This window comes from Dermatophagoides farinae, chromosome 5, assembly GCF_024713945.1.
Source record: "Dermatophagoides farinae isolate YC_2012a chromosome 5, ASM2471394v1, whole genome shotgun sequence".
Taxonomy (NCBI): domain Eukaryota; kingdom Metazoa; phylum Arthropoda; class Arachnida; order Sarcoptiformes; family Pyroglyphidae; genus Dermatophagoides; species Dermatophagoides farinae.
Genome location: NC_134681.1, coordinates 2,456,052 through 2,477,186, shown reverse-complemented (window position 1 = coordinate 2,477,186; position 21,135 = coordinate 2,456,052). Strand labels below are relative to the sequence as shown.

General features: G+C 29.3%; 3 protein-coding genes across 3 annotated transcripts; all 3 read left to right on the top strand.

Annotated features, from left to right (window-relative positions):
• The first annotated feature begins 5,554 nt into the window (after positions 1-5,554).
• LOC124499084 (acetylcholinesterase) lies at positions 5,555-8,980 on the top strand. The gene is made up of 3 exons (XM_047062945.2): positions 5,555-7,522; positions 7,788-8,289; positions 8,540-8,980. Exons 1-3 carry the CDS (start codon positions 6,280-6,282, stop codon positions 8,694-8,696), a joined length of 1,902 nt encoding a protein of 633 aa, XP_046918901.2. The 5' UTR covers positions 5,555-6,279; the 3' UTR covers positions 8,697-8,980.
• A 1,011-nt stretch (positions 8,981-9,991) lies between these two features.
• Positions 9,992-12,649, top strand: LOC124498716 (uncharacterized). The gene is made up of 3 exons (XM_047062509.2): positions 9,992-11,907; positions 11,968-12,260; positions 12,325-12,649. Exons 1-3 carry the CDS (start codon positions 10,368-10,370, stop codon positions 12,571-12,573), a joined length of 2,082 nt encoding a protein of 693 aa, XP_046918465.2. The 5' UTR covers positions 9,992-10,367; the 3' UTR covers positions 12,574-12,649.
• Positions 12,650-13,231: 582 nt separating this feature from the next.
• LOC124498730 (uncharacterized) lies at positions 13,232-21,126 on the top strand. The gene is made up of 7 exons (XM_075731224.1): positions 13,232-14,049; positions 14,125-14,298; positions 14,393-14,458; positions 14,577-18,005; positions 18,070-19,286; positions 19,356-19,554; positions 19,608-21,126. The coding sequence occupies exons 1-7, from the start codon at positions 13,698-13,700 to the stop codon at positions 20,225-20,227; spliced, it is 6,057 nt and encodes a 2,018-aa protein (XP_075587339.1). The 5' UTR covers positions 13,232-13,697; the 3' UTR covers positions 20,228-21,126.
• The last annotated feature ends 9 nt before the right edge of the window (positions 21,127-21,135 follow it).

The following is a 21,135-nucleotide window of genomic DNA, read 5'->3' as shown; positions in this document are numbered from 1 at the left end:
GATTCGTTTCTGATGATAAATGTCGATCAATTGTTTGGAATTTTTTTTTGTTGTTGTTGTTGTTTTTGAATGATGCGGATATTTGTTTTATTTTTATTTTTTTTTTTTTTGTTTGACAAAAATTTCATTTTGTTTCATGAATTTGTTTTCTTTTCTTTCAAGCATACACGAATTATATTGAGATTTTTTTTTTCGAGAAAAATAATAACAGCTACTGCTGCTGTCGCTGACAGACAACTTGTTTTCATCGAATTACTTGATACAAGACACACAAACACAAACACAGGCTTTCTCCCTCTGTCTGTCTGTCTGTTTTTTTTGCTTTGATCCCATTTTTCATATTTTTTTTTTATTTAAGTATCATGTTGTTAATACAAAATGAACAAATGAATAAGGACGGTGAAGATAGAAAAAAAAACACGATGGACATCACGAAAAAAGAAGGCAAAAAGGCATAAAATGTTGACACAAATATGCTTCTTGTTTTATAATAAAAAAAAATAAATAATAGAAAAAAATTCGTGGACATCACCATCCATGGATAGATAAATAGATATGTCAAAAACATGAAAAACATTCACAGCAAAACAAAACAAAAAAAAAGCAATACACACCCATCTATCTAGCAAATCATTCACTTTTTTTGGGTTTATTACAATATATATGGTCAAGTACAAACAAGATGATGATGATGATGATTATAAAGTGCAAAAATGGGATAAAAAAAACTGCTCAAAAAAAGAAGAAAAAATGATGTTGATGACAAAAATTGTAATAAATAAAAAAGAAAAAGGGAAACAAAAAATGGAACTAAATTTGAAACAGGATCGACCATTTGATTTGTTAATTTTTCCGTCTTAATAAACTGTGTGAAGACATATTGTCTAGTCATTTTTTTTTCTCAAAACCAACCTTGATTAGCACAGATGATGATGATATGTGTTCTAGTTGTTTTAACTGTGACGCATAAATTCTGATAATCGCAGTCATCATCCGAATCTGAATGCAAGAATTTTTCTCTGTGTTACTATTTTAACGAAAACAAAACAGAATATTTCGTAACGATATTTTTCCCTTTCATTCTTTATACGGTTTCTTGTCCAAATAAACATTTCAAATGAATATGAATACGAAAACAACAACAACAACTATGACTACAACATTGACAATTTTTGATTTCTAGTTAAAAAACACACATGAATGAATAATGACAAACAAACATTGACAAAAACAAAATAAAACAAAAAAAAACGATATCATACGAATCATCCGATGAGTTACATGATGATGATAAATGATAGTAATAACAATTGACAATTATGTTTGACTGGCCAAGCGATAAAATTAGTTTATAGTAAAAGTGTGTGTTTGTGTGCTCAAGAGAAAGAGCCAGAGAATATAAAAATGTACAACATCAATAAAAAACAACAACAACAACAACAACAACGACAATAACATGTTGTTATAGCTAATTAATTGATGTTGATGATGATGATGATGATGATGATGATGCTGCCTACTACATTTGTGCAAACATTTTTTTTCTCTGCCTTTTTCTCTCCATCTGATCATTTATTCATTCATTTCTGTTTGCAGAATTTATCATCAAAATTTTTTTTTTCTGGATTATCTATTATAATGATGAAATGAGATATTCAATTTCATCAAAGTTGGCCAAAATCGTGACCAATGAGTTTATCATAATCATTTTGATGATTTAATTTTTTAAAATAATTGATTTATTCAATCAATTATCGATATCCATTTGATCGATACAATGAATATTTAGATATGCAGAAAAATCTTCTATATAATTATATCCATCAACAATCAAACAAGCGGCGTGCACATTTTTCTCCAGAATTTTTTTCGAGCGGAAAAAAAAATTTTCATTCCGATTCAAAATGCGGCATGAAAAAAATCTACAATTTGGAAACGTTGATTAGGTAATAATCAAGTATTATGTTGGCCCATTAAAAATTAATATTGCCATTGAAAATGCACACAAATTAAGAAATCTAACCACCATGTTGTTGTTGTCTTTCTTAATCAAATGTGAAAGATATTTGTTCGTTTTCCCTCTCTCTCTCTCTCTCTCTCTCTATTTTTGTTTGCATATCCGGTACTACAAAAACAGATAAACAAACAGCAACATATTGGTGAATGACATTCACTAATCAATATTTTTGTTCCTAAATATATTGAAACAGGAAAAAAATGTGACATATATCTCTCACATTGAGATTTGGCATTGAAATTTGTTTTTTTTTTCTTTTTTCTTGTTCCTGAATGAATTTCATCATCATCATCTGTATGTTTAATCCTCAAAAAATGATTTTGACATTTTGGGCCAAAAATTTAAATCATGAATGAAAAATTCATTTTTTTTGTGATGATATAATTTTGTTGTTGTTGTTGTTGTTGCTGTTAAATAGATTTTGATCAATAAATGAAAAAAAAGCAAGGTTCAAATATCAAAAATGTCAGTCAGTCAGTCAGTCAGTCACGGTTAACATGATGATGATGATGAACTACACACACACAGAAAAAACACTCAGAAAGAAAGAAAGAAAAAAAAATTGCACACTGTAAAAAAACATCACATGTGTAAAAAAGAGATGATGATGAGCCATTTGGATTGACGGTCATTTGGCCATTGACAGGACACATCATTTTAGCATAGAAATAAAAAAAAAACTTTTTTTTCTGATTTTTTTCCTTTCCCCTGTTTTGTATTTTATACATTAAGTAACATATATTTATCAATAAAAATGACTTCCTGACTTTTTTTTCATTTCGTTTTCATTATCGTAACACTTATTTCCACCTGTGTGTGTGTGTGTTTTATTCAGTGGGGAGATACAAGAGACATCACACATTGGCGAAGGGCAAACAATTTTTTCAAGTCCAAAACAAAAAAAAAGTGAAAAAAAATAATAGCTAGATTAAAATCAATGAAAATTAAAAAAAAAAAATTTACAAAACCATATATTCAAAACACTAATGATCATCACGGTCACCAAAATAATAAACAAACAAACAAAAAAAAATCAAATTAAATATCATCATCGTATATGGATGGCCCTTTAGGGCTCATAACGATGATGATGATGATTATTGATCATTTTCACATATGTAATATTGATATTTTTATATCCGAATTATATTAATGGTATCAATCATTTCTGTGTTTATCACTGTGTGTGTGTGTGTGTCATACATGACATTGAGATTAGTTTTCTATCTATGTGTGACACTTATTTTTCCTATATCCATATGTAATCATCAACATCAAATAATGATGATGTCATCCAGACGAATTAAGATGAAGAAAAAAAACTTTTTTTCGATTTTTCTTCTTGGAATTTTTGAATTTTTTTTAAAAATTTGTCAACATTTTGCGTGCGTGTGTGTGTGTGTTTGTTTTTGAAAGATGTTCAATGGAATAAAGTTTTTTTTTATTTCATTTGCTTCATCATATAATTTTTTTTTTGTTAGTCTACAACAACTAGAAAATTTTCAACAAATAAACATAAAATTTGAATGACAAATAAATCGAAAGTCAAATGAAAAATTGAGAAAAAAAAATAAACGTTAAAGAAAATGATGATGATGATAATGCGAATGTGAATACTGCGAAGATACACAAAATGAAAATAAACAAATTCTGGACAACAAAAGAAGTTCCGGATGATAAATTCGAATAACAAAGAATTTGGAATTGGATTTTCTATTTTTTTTCTCTCTTCTTTTCGGTGAAAAAGAAATGAAAATTTTTTTTCTCTAATACTATCTTCAGCCATGACAGCCGTTTTTCATTTGTTTGTTTATCGATTCAATCCTTTTTTTTCTCTCAATCATTTTCATCACAAACGGCGACAACAAGTGATATTTACTTCGTTTTTGATCGAAAATAAAACTCAATTGTATTCGTGTTTGTGTTTGCGTTTGAATGTCAGAATCAAGTAAACGCAAAAACATTATTGATAATAAAGAATAAGAAATGTGGTAGTAGATGGGAGGTAAGGGAGAAAATTAAAAATAATAATAATAATTTCCGGTACATTTTCATCGTGTAAGTGTGTGTGTGTGTGTTTTTGACTATAATAAAAATGAATGATATTGAAATGTCATTTTATTTGGTTCCCAAACAATAAAGAAATAATCGATTCCAAGACATTATCGATTATCATATCGATTTAATCATCATCATCATCATTGTAATAAATACGTGTGTATTGTCATTATTGTTATCGATTTTTTTTTATTTTTTTTTCTCTTTTAATTCACCATCATCATCATTGTATTAGAATAAATTTGATTGATGTGATCAAATCACAAAAAAAACATTTTTTTTATTGTTTGAAAGCCTGTTTTGTTTTGTTTTGTTTTATTTCGTATTTATCGATTCCGATTGTGATCATCATCGTCATCATCATGGTCATTATTATGGCCATAAAAAATCGTGAGAAAACAAAACAAAAAACAAAAATCTATTGTTTGATGTTTGCTATTGACTACAAACAATCAATGTCCTTTTGGATGATGATGATGATGATGATGATTGAATTTTTGTTTCATATAATTGATTTGCGTCGATTGTCGTTTTTGTCATTGTTAGTTAAAATAAAACAAAATTTAAATTTTCAATCGAAAAAAAATGAATAAACAATAAACGATTATAGATTATCGTCACATAAATGATTGGAATGTATGAAACATTTTTGGTAGAACTTAAATTTTTCCATAAACCTATCAACGATTGGAAATTTGAAGTTGATCAATATTGTCGTCGTGGTATTTTTGATGATGTAAATTATGGAAAAAATGAGATTTTTTCCCAATCCAAAATGGATTAACAAAAATGACAAAAAAAAAGATGATGATGACGACGATGGCGATTGACGCCTGTTGCTGTTTTTGTTCAATGTCATTCCACTTTATTGTCTCATATACTAATGAAACCGACAACAACAACAACAACAAATCGATATAAAATAATTATATATACAGTAATACATCGATTAAAATCAAAGTTGTTGAGGATGATGATGATGACATCCATGCCAATAGTCATTTATTGATTTATTTTTGTGTGTGTATTGTATAATAATTATCATAATTACTTATTTACAATTGATTTTCTCACTACTTTTTTTTTATTATTATAATTGTTATTTTACCTACAAGGGAAATTTCGATAGATAGAATTAATTCGAATGATTTGGGAAAGAAAAGAAAAATTTGAAATATAAAAAAAAGGATGTGTTTGTAATATGATATTGTGTGTGTGTGTGTCAGAAAATTTTCAATGTTGTGAAATAGCCTGAAATAATGATAATGATAATAATGATGATGATGATGGGGAAAAAAAAGAGCTGCCATTGAATTATATACATATATTGTGTATATATTACGCTTTAGGTACGTACGTAAAGGTTCGTTCATTCGTACGTACTATCATCAGGTAGAGAAAAAAAAATCCATCCATCCGTTCATTCATTCATTCATTCGTTTCCTCACACACACACACACACACACACACACAGTGAATTGATAATAATTTTCTCAACGAAAAAAACGATATATAAAAAAGAAATTTGTCCACACACAACAACAACAACAACAACAACAAAAAATCTTAGCCAATGATTTTTTAAAAATCAGATTTTGCAAAGAAAAAAAAAGACAACAAAAACGCGCGCGTCTTTTTTCATTCTAATTCATTCATTCATTCAAACAAGCTATGGCTAGATAAACTTTGTTGTTGTTACTGTTGTTCTGGCTAAACAAACGATTCATTTTATTTATTGAAATTGAATGAAATCAAAAAAAAAAAAAAAAATCCAAGTGGAAAATAATTTCTGTATCCATAATAAACACATTGTCACACACAGAGACAGACAACGAATGTTGAAAACGACAACAACAACGAAAAAAAAGCCATTCAAATTTTCATCATCATCATCATCATCATCAACGTTCAATTTCAATTTCAACTTTGATCGATTAACAACAACAAAAAAACATCGGCAATCGACAAACGACGAATTTGTTTATTATTTTTTTTTTGTTCTGATGACATTCAATAATTTTTCAATAACAAAATTTTAAATAAATGTGTGTGTGTGTGTGTTTGTGTGCCAAAAAAAAAAAAGTTTTTTTCTCTCGTTTTGCCACACTGTTCAGTGTAAATGTTTTGTTTTTTTATTTATTTGAAAATTATAAAAATATAAAAGAAAAACGGTAATAAAAAACAGAAAAAAATTAAACCACAAAATGTTTCAAAGAAAACGTAATGGTAAAAAATGCCCAACAAATCATTGTGATGATAATGATTGTGGCAATAATAATGATGCTAATAATAGCAGTATATCTAGTCTGATTCTACGATATTTTCTACTAATTCTAATCGTCGGTGTGATTGTTTATCAAGCATTTAATAATTATCATGTAATCACATATGTAAGTCATTCAGTGAAATCATTTTTTCGTGGTGATTTTGATAACATCATCGGTATTGTTAATAATGATGATGATGATGATCAAAATTATGTGCTTGGTGAAACACAAATATTAAGACATATGGTCATAAGAACAAGATTAGGTCGTTTACGTGGTTTTGTGCAAAATGTTAATGGTGTTGAAGTGCAAACATTTTTATCAGTACCATTTGGCCAGCCACCTATCGATAAATTACGTTTTCGTCGTACACGTCCAATACGTAAATGGACCGGTATTAAAGATGCAACTGAATTTCCATCACCATGTATACAATCTGAATATACACAACGTTTGTTTCCCGTACATATTATCAATCAAAATGTATCGGAAGATTGTCTTTATTTGAATATTTGGAGTCCAATTGGTTCAAGAAATAAATCCGTTATGGTTCTGATACATGGTGGATTATTCACAATTGGTTCAATCAGTGTTGATGAATATGATGGCCGAATGTTGGCGGCACATGGTGATGTCGTCGTCGTTACCATTCAATATAGATTGGGTATATTCGGCTTTTTAGATCTTGATTCTGACCGTATACCTGGTAATATGGGTTTATTTGATCAAGCAATGGCCTTAAAATGGATACATGATAATATTCGTTATTTTGGTGGTAATCCAAATTCCATAACATTGTTTGGAACATCGGCTGGTTCGATTTCCATCGGTTTCCATATGTTTGCATCACCAGCACAACGTTTATTTCAACGTGCCATATTACAAAGTGGTTCACCAATGTTATTGAAAGATGCATTTACACGTGGTGAAATTGTAGCGGAAAAATTTGCCGAAATTATCGGATGCTATGAAAAAGGTAATGAAACAATATATGATGATCCTGAGCCAATCATCGATTGTATTGATCAGACACCATTCGAACAAATTTATAAAGCACAAGATGAAATTGTTCGTGATAATCCAGTACCATTTATGCCAACAATACCAAGTGAATATATACAAAATTTAATTGGTGATTATAATGAATCGACAAAAATATGGCAAAAACAAGTTCTAATGGGTGAGTATAATGCAAACAAAATATGAATTTCCAATGTATTGTTTGTTTCCATTTCATTAATCCGCTTATTTCAAAATTGAATGACCGAATGATGCAGATGATGATGATGAGACATAGAATCAATGCGTGAGAAACAAAATAATCTTCATTCAGAAAAATAATCTTTCCAAATCATGATGATGATGATGATTAATCTCTCAATTTGATAATTCTATTTTCTTTTCTTTTTTTTCTTATGTTGGGCAACAAATTTTTTTGTGTGCAGGCTTTAATCTAAATGAAGGTGCATTAATGTTACATTTGTCATATCCAAAAATTTATACACGACATGATGTACCAAAACATAGACATTTACAACAAGTACGACAAAGTGTTGTAACAATGGGCGTGGATTCCGGATTGAAAGAATCAACATCAACAGCAATGGCAAATCTTTTAATACGTGGTGATGATCATGATCAAGAGGAAAATAATAATCCAATAGTATGGGCACGTAAAGTAGCCGATCTATTCAGTGATGTTATGTTTGTTTGTCCTACATATCAATTTATTGATAAATTATTATCATTAAATACGACAACATATCTATATCTATTTGCGCAACGTTCAAAAAATAGCAAATGGGGTGAATGGATGCAGGTAACACATCATGATGAAATCAATTTCATAATGGGACATCCATTACGTTATCCATTATTTTATAATGATGATGATCGTAATGTAAGCAGTGTTATGATTAAAACATGGACACATTTTGCACGTACTGGGTAAGTGAATTTTGTTTTTATTGATTTGTATTATTCAAATGATGATGATGATGATGACAACAAAGCAAAAAAAAGCATAAATTATATAATTGATAATTGATTGCTTTGGGTCTGATTGATTATTTATCTTTTTTTTCCATTTCTTTTTTCTCTGTTTTTTTTTGAATTTTATTTTGTCATCACCATCGATGACAACATCAACTTTTCAAAACAATCAAAAAAAAAAAAAAAATCATTGCGATTTCGTCAGTGAAATGCCTGAAACTTATTTCAATGAAAAATGGCAGCCAACAACGATGGAACAAAAAAAATTTATGCAATTAAAAGCCGGTAATATGCGTATGGGAAATAATTTTCATAATGAATCCTGTGACCTTTATAATCTATTGGCTGATTATCTCAATTGATGAACGAAACAAAATATGAAAAAACATCAATATGAAAAAAAGAAATTTATATTTATTCATTTCATTTCAATTTTCATCAATTTTTTAATCTTTGAATTTTATTTATTTATCATTTTTTTCTGTGGGGTTTTTTTTGTCATATTGTGGGTCACCATTCATTCATTCATCGGTCTCTCAATATCTCTCTCTCTCTCTTTTTCTTTCTTATTCATCTCATCTCAAACATTGTATTGTGTCTGATTGACTTTTTTTTTATTAATAAATATTTTATATATCACGATTAATATTTGGAATATTCCATATTAAAACGTGGAATAAAAATTCAGTTTTTTTTCTTTTGAATTTTTCAATTGTAAAGAAAACTTTTTATACAAAAAAAAATGAAATAAAAATCAATAACGAGTATCGCCGTCGTCATTTTCTTCTTTTGTTTTTGTTTATCTGCTCAACGCTTACCATATGGTGATATGAACCATAGAAAGAAAACTGGTTGCCATTGGAATCATTATCGTCATTTTTTTTTTGAATTTTTGGTTTTCTTCCTTTCTCTCTCTCTCTGTCTCTCTTTCACAACTGAACTAATGATAAGAGAGAACAAAAAAAAAAGTCAACGACAGAAAAATATGATGATGCATGTTTGACATTCGGTTTTCGTTTCTTTTTTCTCATTCTTTGTTCAATTCAAATTTGTTTTCTTTTTTGAACTCCACCTTACAGAACCACATTAATCTGCTCACAGATTTCCTCTTTGTTTTTTATGAACCAAACCAAAAAAAAAAAATCCGAATTTCGATTCCAACAAAATGACAACAACAGTAACAGCAACCGAAGAAAAATAAATCAAGAATCACTAGCAAAAAGAAAAAAAAGTAAGAAGAAATATTATTCCATGATTACCATGTCTGTTTATGTGTGTGTGTTTTTTTTCTTGTTGGATCAAGTACATCTGTACTTTGATCAAGATTACAATAATCATTTCATGATGTCAATGGCTCTGGATCAATAAATTTGTGATTATTTTCCTCATCATCAATATTGAAACATCAACAGGTGAATTTATAAATTATTACCAATTATTAATTAAATATAGAACAGAAAATGTCGATTGTTAAAAAACATTTGACTGTCATCCAATTCATCATTCTCGTTTGTCATCGCTTGTTTAGTATTGCAATAGAAAAAAAACAAGATTATCATTCATAATGATGATGATAAAGCTAGATAAAAGATGAGCACTTAATGTAATGCAATGTTGTTTCTGCTGTTTTTTTTTTGAAATAAATGATACACTTTAATCATCACCATCATCATTGTCATTGATTATTTTCATCAGAAAACCAAGAATAAGTTAAAAATTTCAATTGTTAAAAAAGTTGGCGATAAAAAAAATCACTATTTTGGTTACCATTGGATTCTATAGAAGTGTTCTTGAAGTGATCGTGGTGTCGATTGAGAAAAAACAAAATACAAAAAAATGAAAAATTGTAAATAAATTGTGATTAATCAATAAATTATTCTCATTGATTATAATTCATTCTTGTTTCGATGTGTGTGTGTGTTTGTGATTTTTTCCAGCCTTTTTTTCTTTGAATATCAAATTTTCAATTCTGAAAAAATTGCTAAAAATTCATTTTTTCTTTGTATTCAACAGCAAACGTTGTAATAATAACGATGAAAATAAAAATTTCAAGAAAATATTGGCGTTTATTATTAACAACATTAGTTGTATTGAATATTTCATCATTTTTATTCCTTTATCTATTGAATGATTATCGTAATAAATATCAATTTTTTCTCGAAAATTATCTATCAAAATTACCATCATCATCATCATCAAAAACAGCAAATAGTTATGATCAATCATGTCATTTACCAATCGATCAATTTGGTCCATTTGATCAGTCAATAATTAAATATCTAGAATTACGTCCAAAACAAATTGAATGTGATCAACAAAAATATTTTCACCCAATAACCTATGTAAAAAATGGTTGGCTACGGCAAAACAATACCGAATATGATTGCAATTATCAATTCATATGGAAAAATTTAACCGATGATTCATATCCACTATATAGTGATAGAAAAAAACTTGACATTCATAATGGTTTGCAATTGTTATTGAAAGAAAATTACATATACATTGAATGTCATCATCAATTGAATGGAAATTATTATGAAAATCTTCATTATTGGTTTAATCCACAAATCAACAACAACAACATTGATGATGATGACAATTTAACCATCAAAAATGTCCATATTAATGAGAAAAATACTGTTCATTATTCGAATTTGGATGAAAATCCAAAGTCATCATCATCATCATCAACAACAAAAACAACAATGACAGATGAAATATCTGTATTTATACTTGTTATTGAATCATTGTCAAGATTAAATTATCAACGTTATCTAAATCAAACTAGAAACATATTAGAGAATGATTATGGATATTTATATTATCTAAATGGTTTGAACAAAATTGCTGACAATTCATTTCCAAATATGGTGCCATTATTAACTGGTAAACGGGCATATAATAATGAATTATGGAATGATAATTATGGCCCATATGATGATTGGCCATTGATTTGGAAACAATTTCAACAGAAAGGTTATCGTACAGCATTGGTGGAAGATTATCCAAAATTTTCATTATTTAATTATGAATCAAAAGGATTCACAAAACATCAACCGACAGATTTTTATCCACGACCATTTTGGTTACGTTTATTTGAAGAATACAATACTTTCCGAACAAGAATGGAACCATTCGATATAGATCATTGTTATAAAAATCGTGTGCCTAAAATAGATATATTTCTTGATCAGACAAAACATTTTATTGAAAGATGTCAACAGCAATCATTACCATATTTTGGTTTCTTTTTCTATATTGAAATCACACATAATGATTTTAACGCTGCACAAATGATTGATTCCCATTTGGCAAAATTTTTTAAACAAACAAAACATTCACTTGATAATAATACAATAGTCATATTGATGGGTGATCACGGCAATCGATTTGGTTCGGTATTGGAAACACAGATTGGACGTATCGAGGAAAGAATGCCATTGTTTGCGATACGTTTACCTGAACAATTGCATAGTAAACATCAGAATCTATCTAAATATCTTGATATGAATCGATCAAGATTAGCAACTTGGCTAGATGTTAATGTAATGCTTAATGATATTTTAAATGGTAAAACAATTTAAAACAAAAAAGAAAAGAGAAATGTAAATATAACTTTTTTCCATTTAGCAAACTATACTAGTATCGATAGCAATAATAATAACGATGATGATGATGATAAATTGTCCACGATTCGATCACGTTATTCACCATGGCGTGAAACAATTCCATTGAATCGTAATTGTTCAACAGCATTGATTCCGGATCTTTATTGTGCATGTGATTCACATATAATGATGGAAACAAATTCATCATTAATAACTGATGCATCCTATGCATTAGTTGATTATCTTAATGAAATACTCATTGATTATCGATCAGTTTGTCATCGACTCGTTCTTAATCAGACACGTTTGGCTGAGGTAAATATTATCGATTTTTGTAAATTGTTTCAAAACATTTTTTCTACTCTTATTCTTTATCAAGCAAATTCTACCGAGTACAGCAACCGTACATTATCGTAATTATAGACAACAGATTGAATTAACCATATTGGTTGAACCATCAAAAGGCCTGTTTCGTAGTCGATTATATCGTACAGCTAATGATCCAGATCATTGGATCGTTGAAAGTGGCCAAATTACTCGTATCAATAAATATGGACAACAATCATCCTGTATTACACAACGTGATTTAAAACCATTCTGTTATTGTTATGATCAACAACAAGTATAAAAAAAAATAGACAGAAATCATTAATGTTTGTCATTTTTGAAAAAAAAAAATAATAATAAAAAAGTTTTAATCCAAACCAACAGATGTCGTGTGTGTGTAGTGTACGTGAATAAAAAAAAAACATGCACGCTCTCTTAAACACAAACACACATAGAAGCATCGATCAAAGTTAATCAAATTGTAGCTGTATCAGTAGTAGTAGCATAGCAATCTCATATGAAAATGTTTGAATACAAAATAAAACCACTTCCAAATAGATAAATGCTACAAAACAAAAGAACAATGTATATTTTTGAACGCATGCTCAATTCTGATTGTTTGATCACATAAAGTAATGATAATTTCATGATTTTGATGCTCGTTGGCATGTGTTGTTGATGATGATGATGATGTCTTGAAAAACGCATTGGCATTGAGAGAAGAAAAAAAAAGTTAGAATGAAGTAAAAAGAATAAATAATAAAACAAACATCTACTCAATATTTTTTTTTTGTAGAAAAAAAAATCATTAAAATATCAATAATCAATAAATTAAAACAAAAAAAAAACACAACAAAATTCTTATCTTTCACAAAAATAACCAAAACAAAACACAATAATAATAATCAGATAATCAGAAAATTTAAATTCACCCCATCATCATCATCATCATTATCATCATCCTCATATATTTTGGTTGTGATTTCTTTCTTCTTTTTTTATTTATTCAATTGTCCTTTTAATTTCAAATTATTATTCTGTATCGAGATTTTAGCCATTTAAAAAAAAAAAAAAACAAATCACCAGCATAACCCTTTTTTTCATCTACGTATTATTTAAATTTTGTGTTTTCATTGAAATCAAAAAATTTTTTTTTTGTTGTTTTTATGATATATAATAATTGTGATTCATCGTGTTGTATTTTTTTTTTTTATTATAATTCTGATAATGATCTGGAAAAAGTAAAAACAAATTTCCATAGAAATAGCAATATTCAATCGACAAAAAAAATTTTTTTTTTCGGCTGTCGTTATATTATATGTATTATTAGTCTTTTTATGTTCCACCATCATCATCATCATCATAATAATTCCAATGAGATTGCATGATTAAATTGAAATCATCATTCAATCTTCTTCTATTATTATGATGGGTAATCCAATCAAATTATGTTCTATATCGCAATCATCGACAGCTACACCTACATCGACATCATCTACAAATGATCATGATGAAATGATGATGATCAATAGTGATAATGTAATGGCATCGACAAATTCAAATATGAATATCAAAACAATACGTTCATCGTTGAATAAAATCCATCTGAATGAATCGTCGAATATTAATCTAATCAATCTAGATGATGACGATGATGATGATGATGATGATATTGAAAACAAACAAAGCAATACGAATCCACCACCGATAATAATGGATAATATAATTGGAAAAACGTGGACCGATTTAAACTTTGATCAATTACTTAGTGATGATGGTAAATAAATTCCATTCAAAACAAAACTAAATTTCATTTTGTTTTTTGTTTCAAAAAAAAAAAAAAAAATTCCAGCTCAAATCGATGATAATTTATTCTGCAACAAAAGTATTGCAAGTGATTGTACCAAATTACCAATCGAAGATGTTGATTTATTTGGCCGTGGACCGGATTATGAACCATTATTAACAGTAAAATGTAAAGCATGTAATCGTTTAATTAAAGCCAGTGCTTTTCGTCGTCATACCGGTATGTATTTTCTCTTTTCTTTTCTTTTTTATTCTGGTAAATTGATTATAATGAATTATTGAATTTTATCATTTTTTCTGCTATATACATATAGAAATACGTCATCCACATATGGTTCCACGTGTAACGTCCATAAACGATAATAATAATGAAGATTCAAGTAAGAATCAAGAAAATGATGATTTAGATGAATTTATCATTTGATTTGATAATCCATCAGATCAATGTTTATTTTCTAATCAATGTTTTATTTTCATTATAATTTCAACTAAATTTAGATTTAATAAATGGTTATAGTCAATTTTCATTGTCTGCAAATAATGATACCACGACCACCAATAATGTAATATTTCATAATAATAATGAAAATTCAATAAAAAATGGCCATCTTACTCCACAATCGAATGTATCGATGGTGACGACAACGACAACCACCAATGTTACTAGCACTAAAAGTCGTAATACTGTAAATAAAACCATTCAAATGAATGGTAGCACTGGTGTTCTACATAATGGTAAAACGCATTCAAATCATACAAAATCAATGAATAAACAACAAACGAGTGGTAATAAAAATATTTCAAGATCACAACCAATGCGTCGACAACAAGCTTCAACCGTTGCAAAATTACAGTCATCTCCTGTAAATGATGATGATGATGATGATGTTATTGAAATTACCGATGTTCCATCATCATCATTTTCATCATCATCATCATCGTCGTCAACATCATCATCATTGAAATCATTCGGTGGTGAAGTAGAATTTCTTGGGCCAGTAGTTAACCCATCTACATCGACAAAAGTATCGTCAATTCGTCGAAAAAATCAATCAAACAATAATCAATCGAAACAACAACAATCGACAATGTTTTGGACATCGACATCTAATGTAAACACTTCTGGTAATGGTGTTGGTAGCGGTGGTGGTGGTGGAAATTTCGCCGTTATTAAAGGTGTTTATTGTGGTGGTAATCTAACAAGTGGAAATCAAGTTTTACCTGTATCTGCTTTAAATAAATCTAATGGCAATAAATCCAATGGTAATCTTACAAGTATTAATGTTAATGCAGAATTGGAACAACAACAACAATCATCAAATACAACAGGTCAAAATGTATTAAAATTTCATGAAATTCTCGTACGATCATCATCTGCATCATCATCATCATCAAATCAATCGATAACGACTACAATGGTTAAATCTAAAGATTTAAATTCTTTATTACGAACATCGACAAAACGTACTGCATCAGAATTATCACCATCACAATTATCACCTGGTGGAAATATTCAAGGAAATGTTGTTGCGAAAAAATCTAAACCAAATAATAATAATAATAATAATAATGCAACAAGTAATACTGCAACAGCGGTAGCAATAACTGCAACAACCACTACTGGTGCTGGTGGTCAACAGCAGCAACAAGTAATCATGGTGCCAACATCAATGTTATCATCAATTACTAGACAGATGGTTACGGATAATAATGAAACAAGAGCGCCAACTGCAACAACAACATCATTGAATGTATTACAACAACAACAACAGCAACAGAATCTGAATAATGATTATAATAATAAGAATACAAACGGTGGTAATATAATTAATAATACAACAACAGCCATATCAATCACAACAAATTGTTCAACATCAACATCGGTATCGAAAATGAAATCACAACCACCATCACCAATGTTGATGCCACCACCACCTAGCCCAGTGGTACCAAAGAAACGTTCAATTGTTTTGTGTAAAAATCGTGAATATGATCCTGATCAACATTGTGGTGTACAATTAGCCAATATGGAAAGGCCTTGTACACGATCATTAACATGTCGATCTCATATGATCTCATTACGGCGTAATGTATCTGGTAGATCAAAACCATTTGATGAATTATTAAGTGAATATAAAAGAGAACGTGGTATGAAAGAACGTCGTGATCGTAAACCAAGAAATAAACCTAAGACTACGGCAACAACAGCAACAGCAACAATAACAACAACATTATCGAATAATGTAATTGCAATACATCAACAGCAACAACAACGGTTATCATCGAATGGAACACCAATACCATTAACTAGTACGATAAAACGTTCATTACAGGCCAAAATTTCAAACAATTCCAAATCGGTATTATCATCGGCAAAATTATTATTGGATGGTCCAATACAACAACAAAGTCAATCATTAAATGTGATTCATCATAAAGATAAACGAATTAATAATGATCGAAGAAGTTTATTATTGCAGCAGCAGCAACAACAACAACAACAACGTTCAATAAAGAATAAAGTGATAAAAAATATCAATTTACGTTTATTCTCTCCGATATCGATTAATAATGATAATATTCCTGAACGATTTCAATTCATACGTACATTATTCAAATCAATTGAATATCCATGTTTAAAGGAAAATATTCTGATTGACCCATGTCCAGATGCGGCAAATAAATTACAGCGTTTATTACAATATAAAGAATTATTGGCAAAAAAAGTGCAGAAAATAACTAATGTAAAAGAATCACGTAAGAATAAGATATTATTAAGTGAATCAATTGAGAAAGGATTACATCATCGACTACGACGACGACGACAACAACGTCATTATTATCTGCAACAACAACGGCGTCGTCATAATCATATACAAACGGAAACAATGACCGGATTTGCTTTTATTGATCATTATCCACGTCCAGCTGCTGTACAATCAACATATAAGAATCAAGATTTTCCAATCTATTTTACAACCGATTCAAATAAAAAGCTTAAATTAAATTCAACAATTGATCCATATAATCATCCATTAGTAGCCGGTATTACAATGAATCCATATGATAATGTGAAAACGAAATTTTCAAATGTCATGGATGATGTCAAGAAATTGATATCAACAAAAGATTCACATCAGCAACAACAACAACAACGTTTGAAACAAAATTCATCGACATTTATAAATAAATCGACAACATCCAATAATAATTCATCATCGATAGCAATATTGGCAAATCATCAATCACCGATGAAAACATTGCCAACATCGGTAAAATTTGTCAAAGAAGGTGGCATTACATTGTTGAAACAAACAACAGCTACGGCCACACCGCCACCGCCACAACAACAACCACTTTCTTATCCTAATCATGTTTCGCAATCAATGGTAACGACAAAAATCGGTGCCAACAGCAACAACAACAACAACAACAGCAATAGTAATGTTCAACAACAGACAAATATCAAGATAAAACGTGAAGGTATAACAATATTGAAACCAACGAAAATGTCTAAATCGGCTAATATTGTTAAAAATATCAAAGATTCTGGTATTACAATGTTGAAACGATCATTATCAATAACGACAACGACGACGACAGCAACAGCCACAACAGCAGCTGCAGCAGGTAAACCGATAAATCGATCAATATCTCATCAACATCCTGTCACTACATCTCTAGGAATAATACACCAGCAACAACTACCGAAATCAAATATTGAGAACACAACGACAACAAAATCATTGTTGAAATCGACGAAAACTTTGTTAACGACAACGACTACCAACAATTCGATTCTTCCAACGACTGCGACGATATCATCATCAACACCGAAAGCGAAAATAATGATGAATACAAAAGATCAATCGACGACATCTTCATCATCACCATTGGTGACGACATCATTATTGAAAACGAATTCTGGTAATTATTTTCAAATTGAATGAATTAAAATTAATAAAATTTTTCATTCCCCAAAAAAAAATAGATTCAAAATCTAAAAAATCAAAACGAACGGCAAATCAATTGACCAGCGAATCAACGCAAACAATTGTCACATCGGCCAATAACATCATCACTGCTACTAATGGACCAACAATTTCATTAATTAATGATAAAAATGTAACGATGATTAATGCACAGCAACAAAAACAACAACAAATTTTAGCATTTAAACAATCATCAATTATTAATAAATCAACGTTAACCATACCAAAACCTAAAACTGCCAAAATTCGTTTTGCCAAAATGATGGGACCTAATATTGCCATTGCTACAACAGCAACCACATCTACCATAACATCAACATCAACAACAACAACAACAACATCGACATCATCATCATCATCATCCTCATTGTCATCATCAACAACCATACAATCACCGAATATTTTGAATGATAAGGTGACCGGTATTCACTCATTTTTAATGTCTTCATCGAATGATAAATCACTGCAACCACAGCAACAGCAATCATTCAATCAAATATCACCATCGACAAATGGAATTTGCAGTGAAAAAGATATAATTGAAAATATAAAAGCTGATTTGATTAATAGCTATGAAAATCGTGATTTATTAACAAAGAAAACATCAATGAATGGTTCATCAATTGATTATATGTCCATACAGAACGTAAATTTTGATACCGATTCGCAGAATGTTCCAGATTATATTGTCGATTTAATTGATGAATTGGAACAAACACCAAAAACACAGCAACAACAACAACTAAGACAAACCATACCATCACAGACCAATCGACCAATAACAGAACAACAATCGATAAAATTGAATGAAATATCAAACGGTGTGCAACAAGTAATCTATCAGACAATCAATAATCCGAATTCTGTATCGAACAATATCTCGTTATCACAAGCAACAACCTTGGAGCAAAAAGTACATCCATATCAGCATAATAAACGAAAAACCGAAACAACAACAACCGGTAATCAAACATCGATAGCTTTTGTATCGAAATCAAATTCTGCAACAAACGTGCCGCAAAAACAACCGAATATCACTAAAACACGTACAAATTCACGTACGGTTAATAAAGCATCGGCAGCAAAAGCAACAACAGCTGTTACAATCGGTAAAACAGGTATACACCAACAGCAACAGCAGCAACAACAACAACAACAACAGGCTGGTGGCGTAACACAAAGTTTTACCATTACAAATACAGCTGGAATTTTAAATGTGAGTAGAAAATAATGATAATTCGATACTATCGATTTATGATCGTTTTATTTTTTTTACAACAAACAGAAAACCAATACTGCAAGCATAATTAATCAAAATCTTCAAACGAATAAATTAAAATCTACAGAACTGGATAATAATGTGACGACAGTTAAACCACCAAAGTTCACTGCTATATTAAATGGAATAAATCCTGAACATCATGGACAAATTATTTGTAATCCAGAAACATTGAAAACATTGAATAGTGTTATCAATAGTGCTGGTAATTTGATTCGATTCATCTATCCATATGTTTAATTTGTTTTTTTTACTTAGCATTTCGTCAAGCAGCAAGTAATGCCATTGCAAGTGGTTCGACTACAGCTAAAATTAATACAACAGGATCGAATGAAAAATCCATTATTGTACCATTAACATTTACAACAACAGCAGCCACTGGTCAACAACAATCTTCTAATCAATCAACACAACAATCATATCAAACTATACAGATTCAACCAGGTAAAACTGGTTTAAATACGAATCTAATTGCAACACAACAACAATTACAACAGGTCACAACATCATCAACGGGTAATAATAATAATATTACACAATTACAATCAATTAATTCAACACAAACACAATCACCATCGTCATCATCATCATCATCATCATCGACAACAACATCGATGACAGGAAATGGTCAACAACAACAATTTACGACCATTCCATTGGCTACAATTCAAGGCAATGGTCAAACATTTTTATTACCATTTTCATCAATAAATCCTGTTCAAAATATTTATATATTACATCAAACGACACCATCTACAACGGCAACATCAACAATTGATACAATCAATTTATCATCAGCAACAAATATAAACCGATTGACAACAAATTCATTGATCAATACCACTAATAATACGGCTAATAATAATAGTAAAAAGTAATCCATCAATCAACAATAATAATAATGGTCGACAAAACAAACAAACAATAATCAAGATGAACATGAACACACATTGACACACGCAGACACAGACACAGACACAGACAATATATACAAAATGATCGCGCATATCAATCAATTCAAATCATCATCATCGTCAATAACTATAAAAATAGTGGAAACAAAACAAAATAATAACAGAAAAATGAGCTTTGCACACACACACGTACACAATTACTTCTAATAATATCCATGTTAAATCGTTTTGTTTTTATTCTGTTCTATAGATTCTTTGTATTCTGATTTTCTGTGAACAATACTTTTCACCACATTATACACACACTTAATAAAACACAACAGCAATCACATTTTGTCCAAAATTATAATTACCACATACACAATTTATATTTAATATATATATATAAAAAAAATAGGTGATACATCTGTACGTAATAATATGTAATAATAATGACTTTCCATAAACAAGAAAAAAACTGTTTTCCGTTTTGATGTTTCCAAATCTATTTTAACGGCTATAATAATTCATAATAATTATTATTATTGTATCGGTTTTTTTCTCATTCGTTTGTTTCACATTTCAAAAATCAACAGAACAGTTTTCCCCGTACTCTATTTTGACATTTTCGATTCATTATGCAGACATTTACATATACATTTGACATACATTTTTTTTGGGGTATATTCATTATATTTATACATAAATATAATGATAATGATAATTTGATGATTAATTGTGTGATTTGATGTGTTTTACTATTCACTTTTTTTTCTTCTCTTGTTTCTGTCTAGATTTGGAATGAAAAACAAAAAAATTTTCTCGGTTAATTTGTGAATGAATCAAAATAATAAAATAAAAGAAAAAAAAATTAAATTTTAAAACGCTTAAAA

Coding starts and splice junctions, on each gene's coding strand:
- LOC124499084 (XM_047062945.2), top strand. CDS start 6,280: ATGTTTCAAAGAAAACGTAATGGTAAAAAATGCCCAACAAATCATTGT. Junction 7,523..7,787: donor GCAAAAACAAGTTCTAATGG/GTGAGTATAATG, acceptor TTTTGTGTGCAG/GCTTTAATCTAAATGAAGGT. Junction 8,290..8,539: donor ACACATTTTGCACGTACTGG/GTAAGTGAATTT, acceptor CGATTTCGTCAG/TGAAATGCCTGAAACTTATT.
- LOC124498716 (XM_047062509.2), top strand. CDS start 10,368: ATGAAAATAAAAATTTCAAGAAAATATTGGCGTTTATTATTAACAACA. Junction 11,908..11,967: donor GCTTAATGATATTTTAAATG/GTAAAACAATTT, acceptor TTTTCCATTTAG/CAAACTATACTAGTATCGAT. Junction 12,261..12,324: donor ATCAGACACGTTTGGCTGAG/GTAAATATTATC, acceptor TTCTTTATCAAG/CAAATTCTACCGAGTACAGC.
- LOC124498730 (XM_075731224.1), top strand. CDS start 13,698: ATGATGGGTAATCCAATCAAATTATGTTCTATATCGCAATCATCGACA. Junction 14,459..14,576: donor TAATAATAATGAAGATTCAA/GTAAGAATCAAG, acceptor AACTAAATTTAG/ATTTAATAAATGGTTATAGT. Junction 18,006..18,069: donor ATTATTGAAAACGAATTCTG/GTAATTATTTTC, acceptor AAAAAAAAATAG/ATTCAAAATCTAAAAAATCA.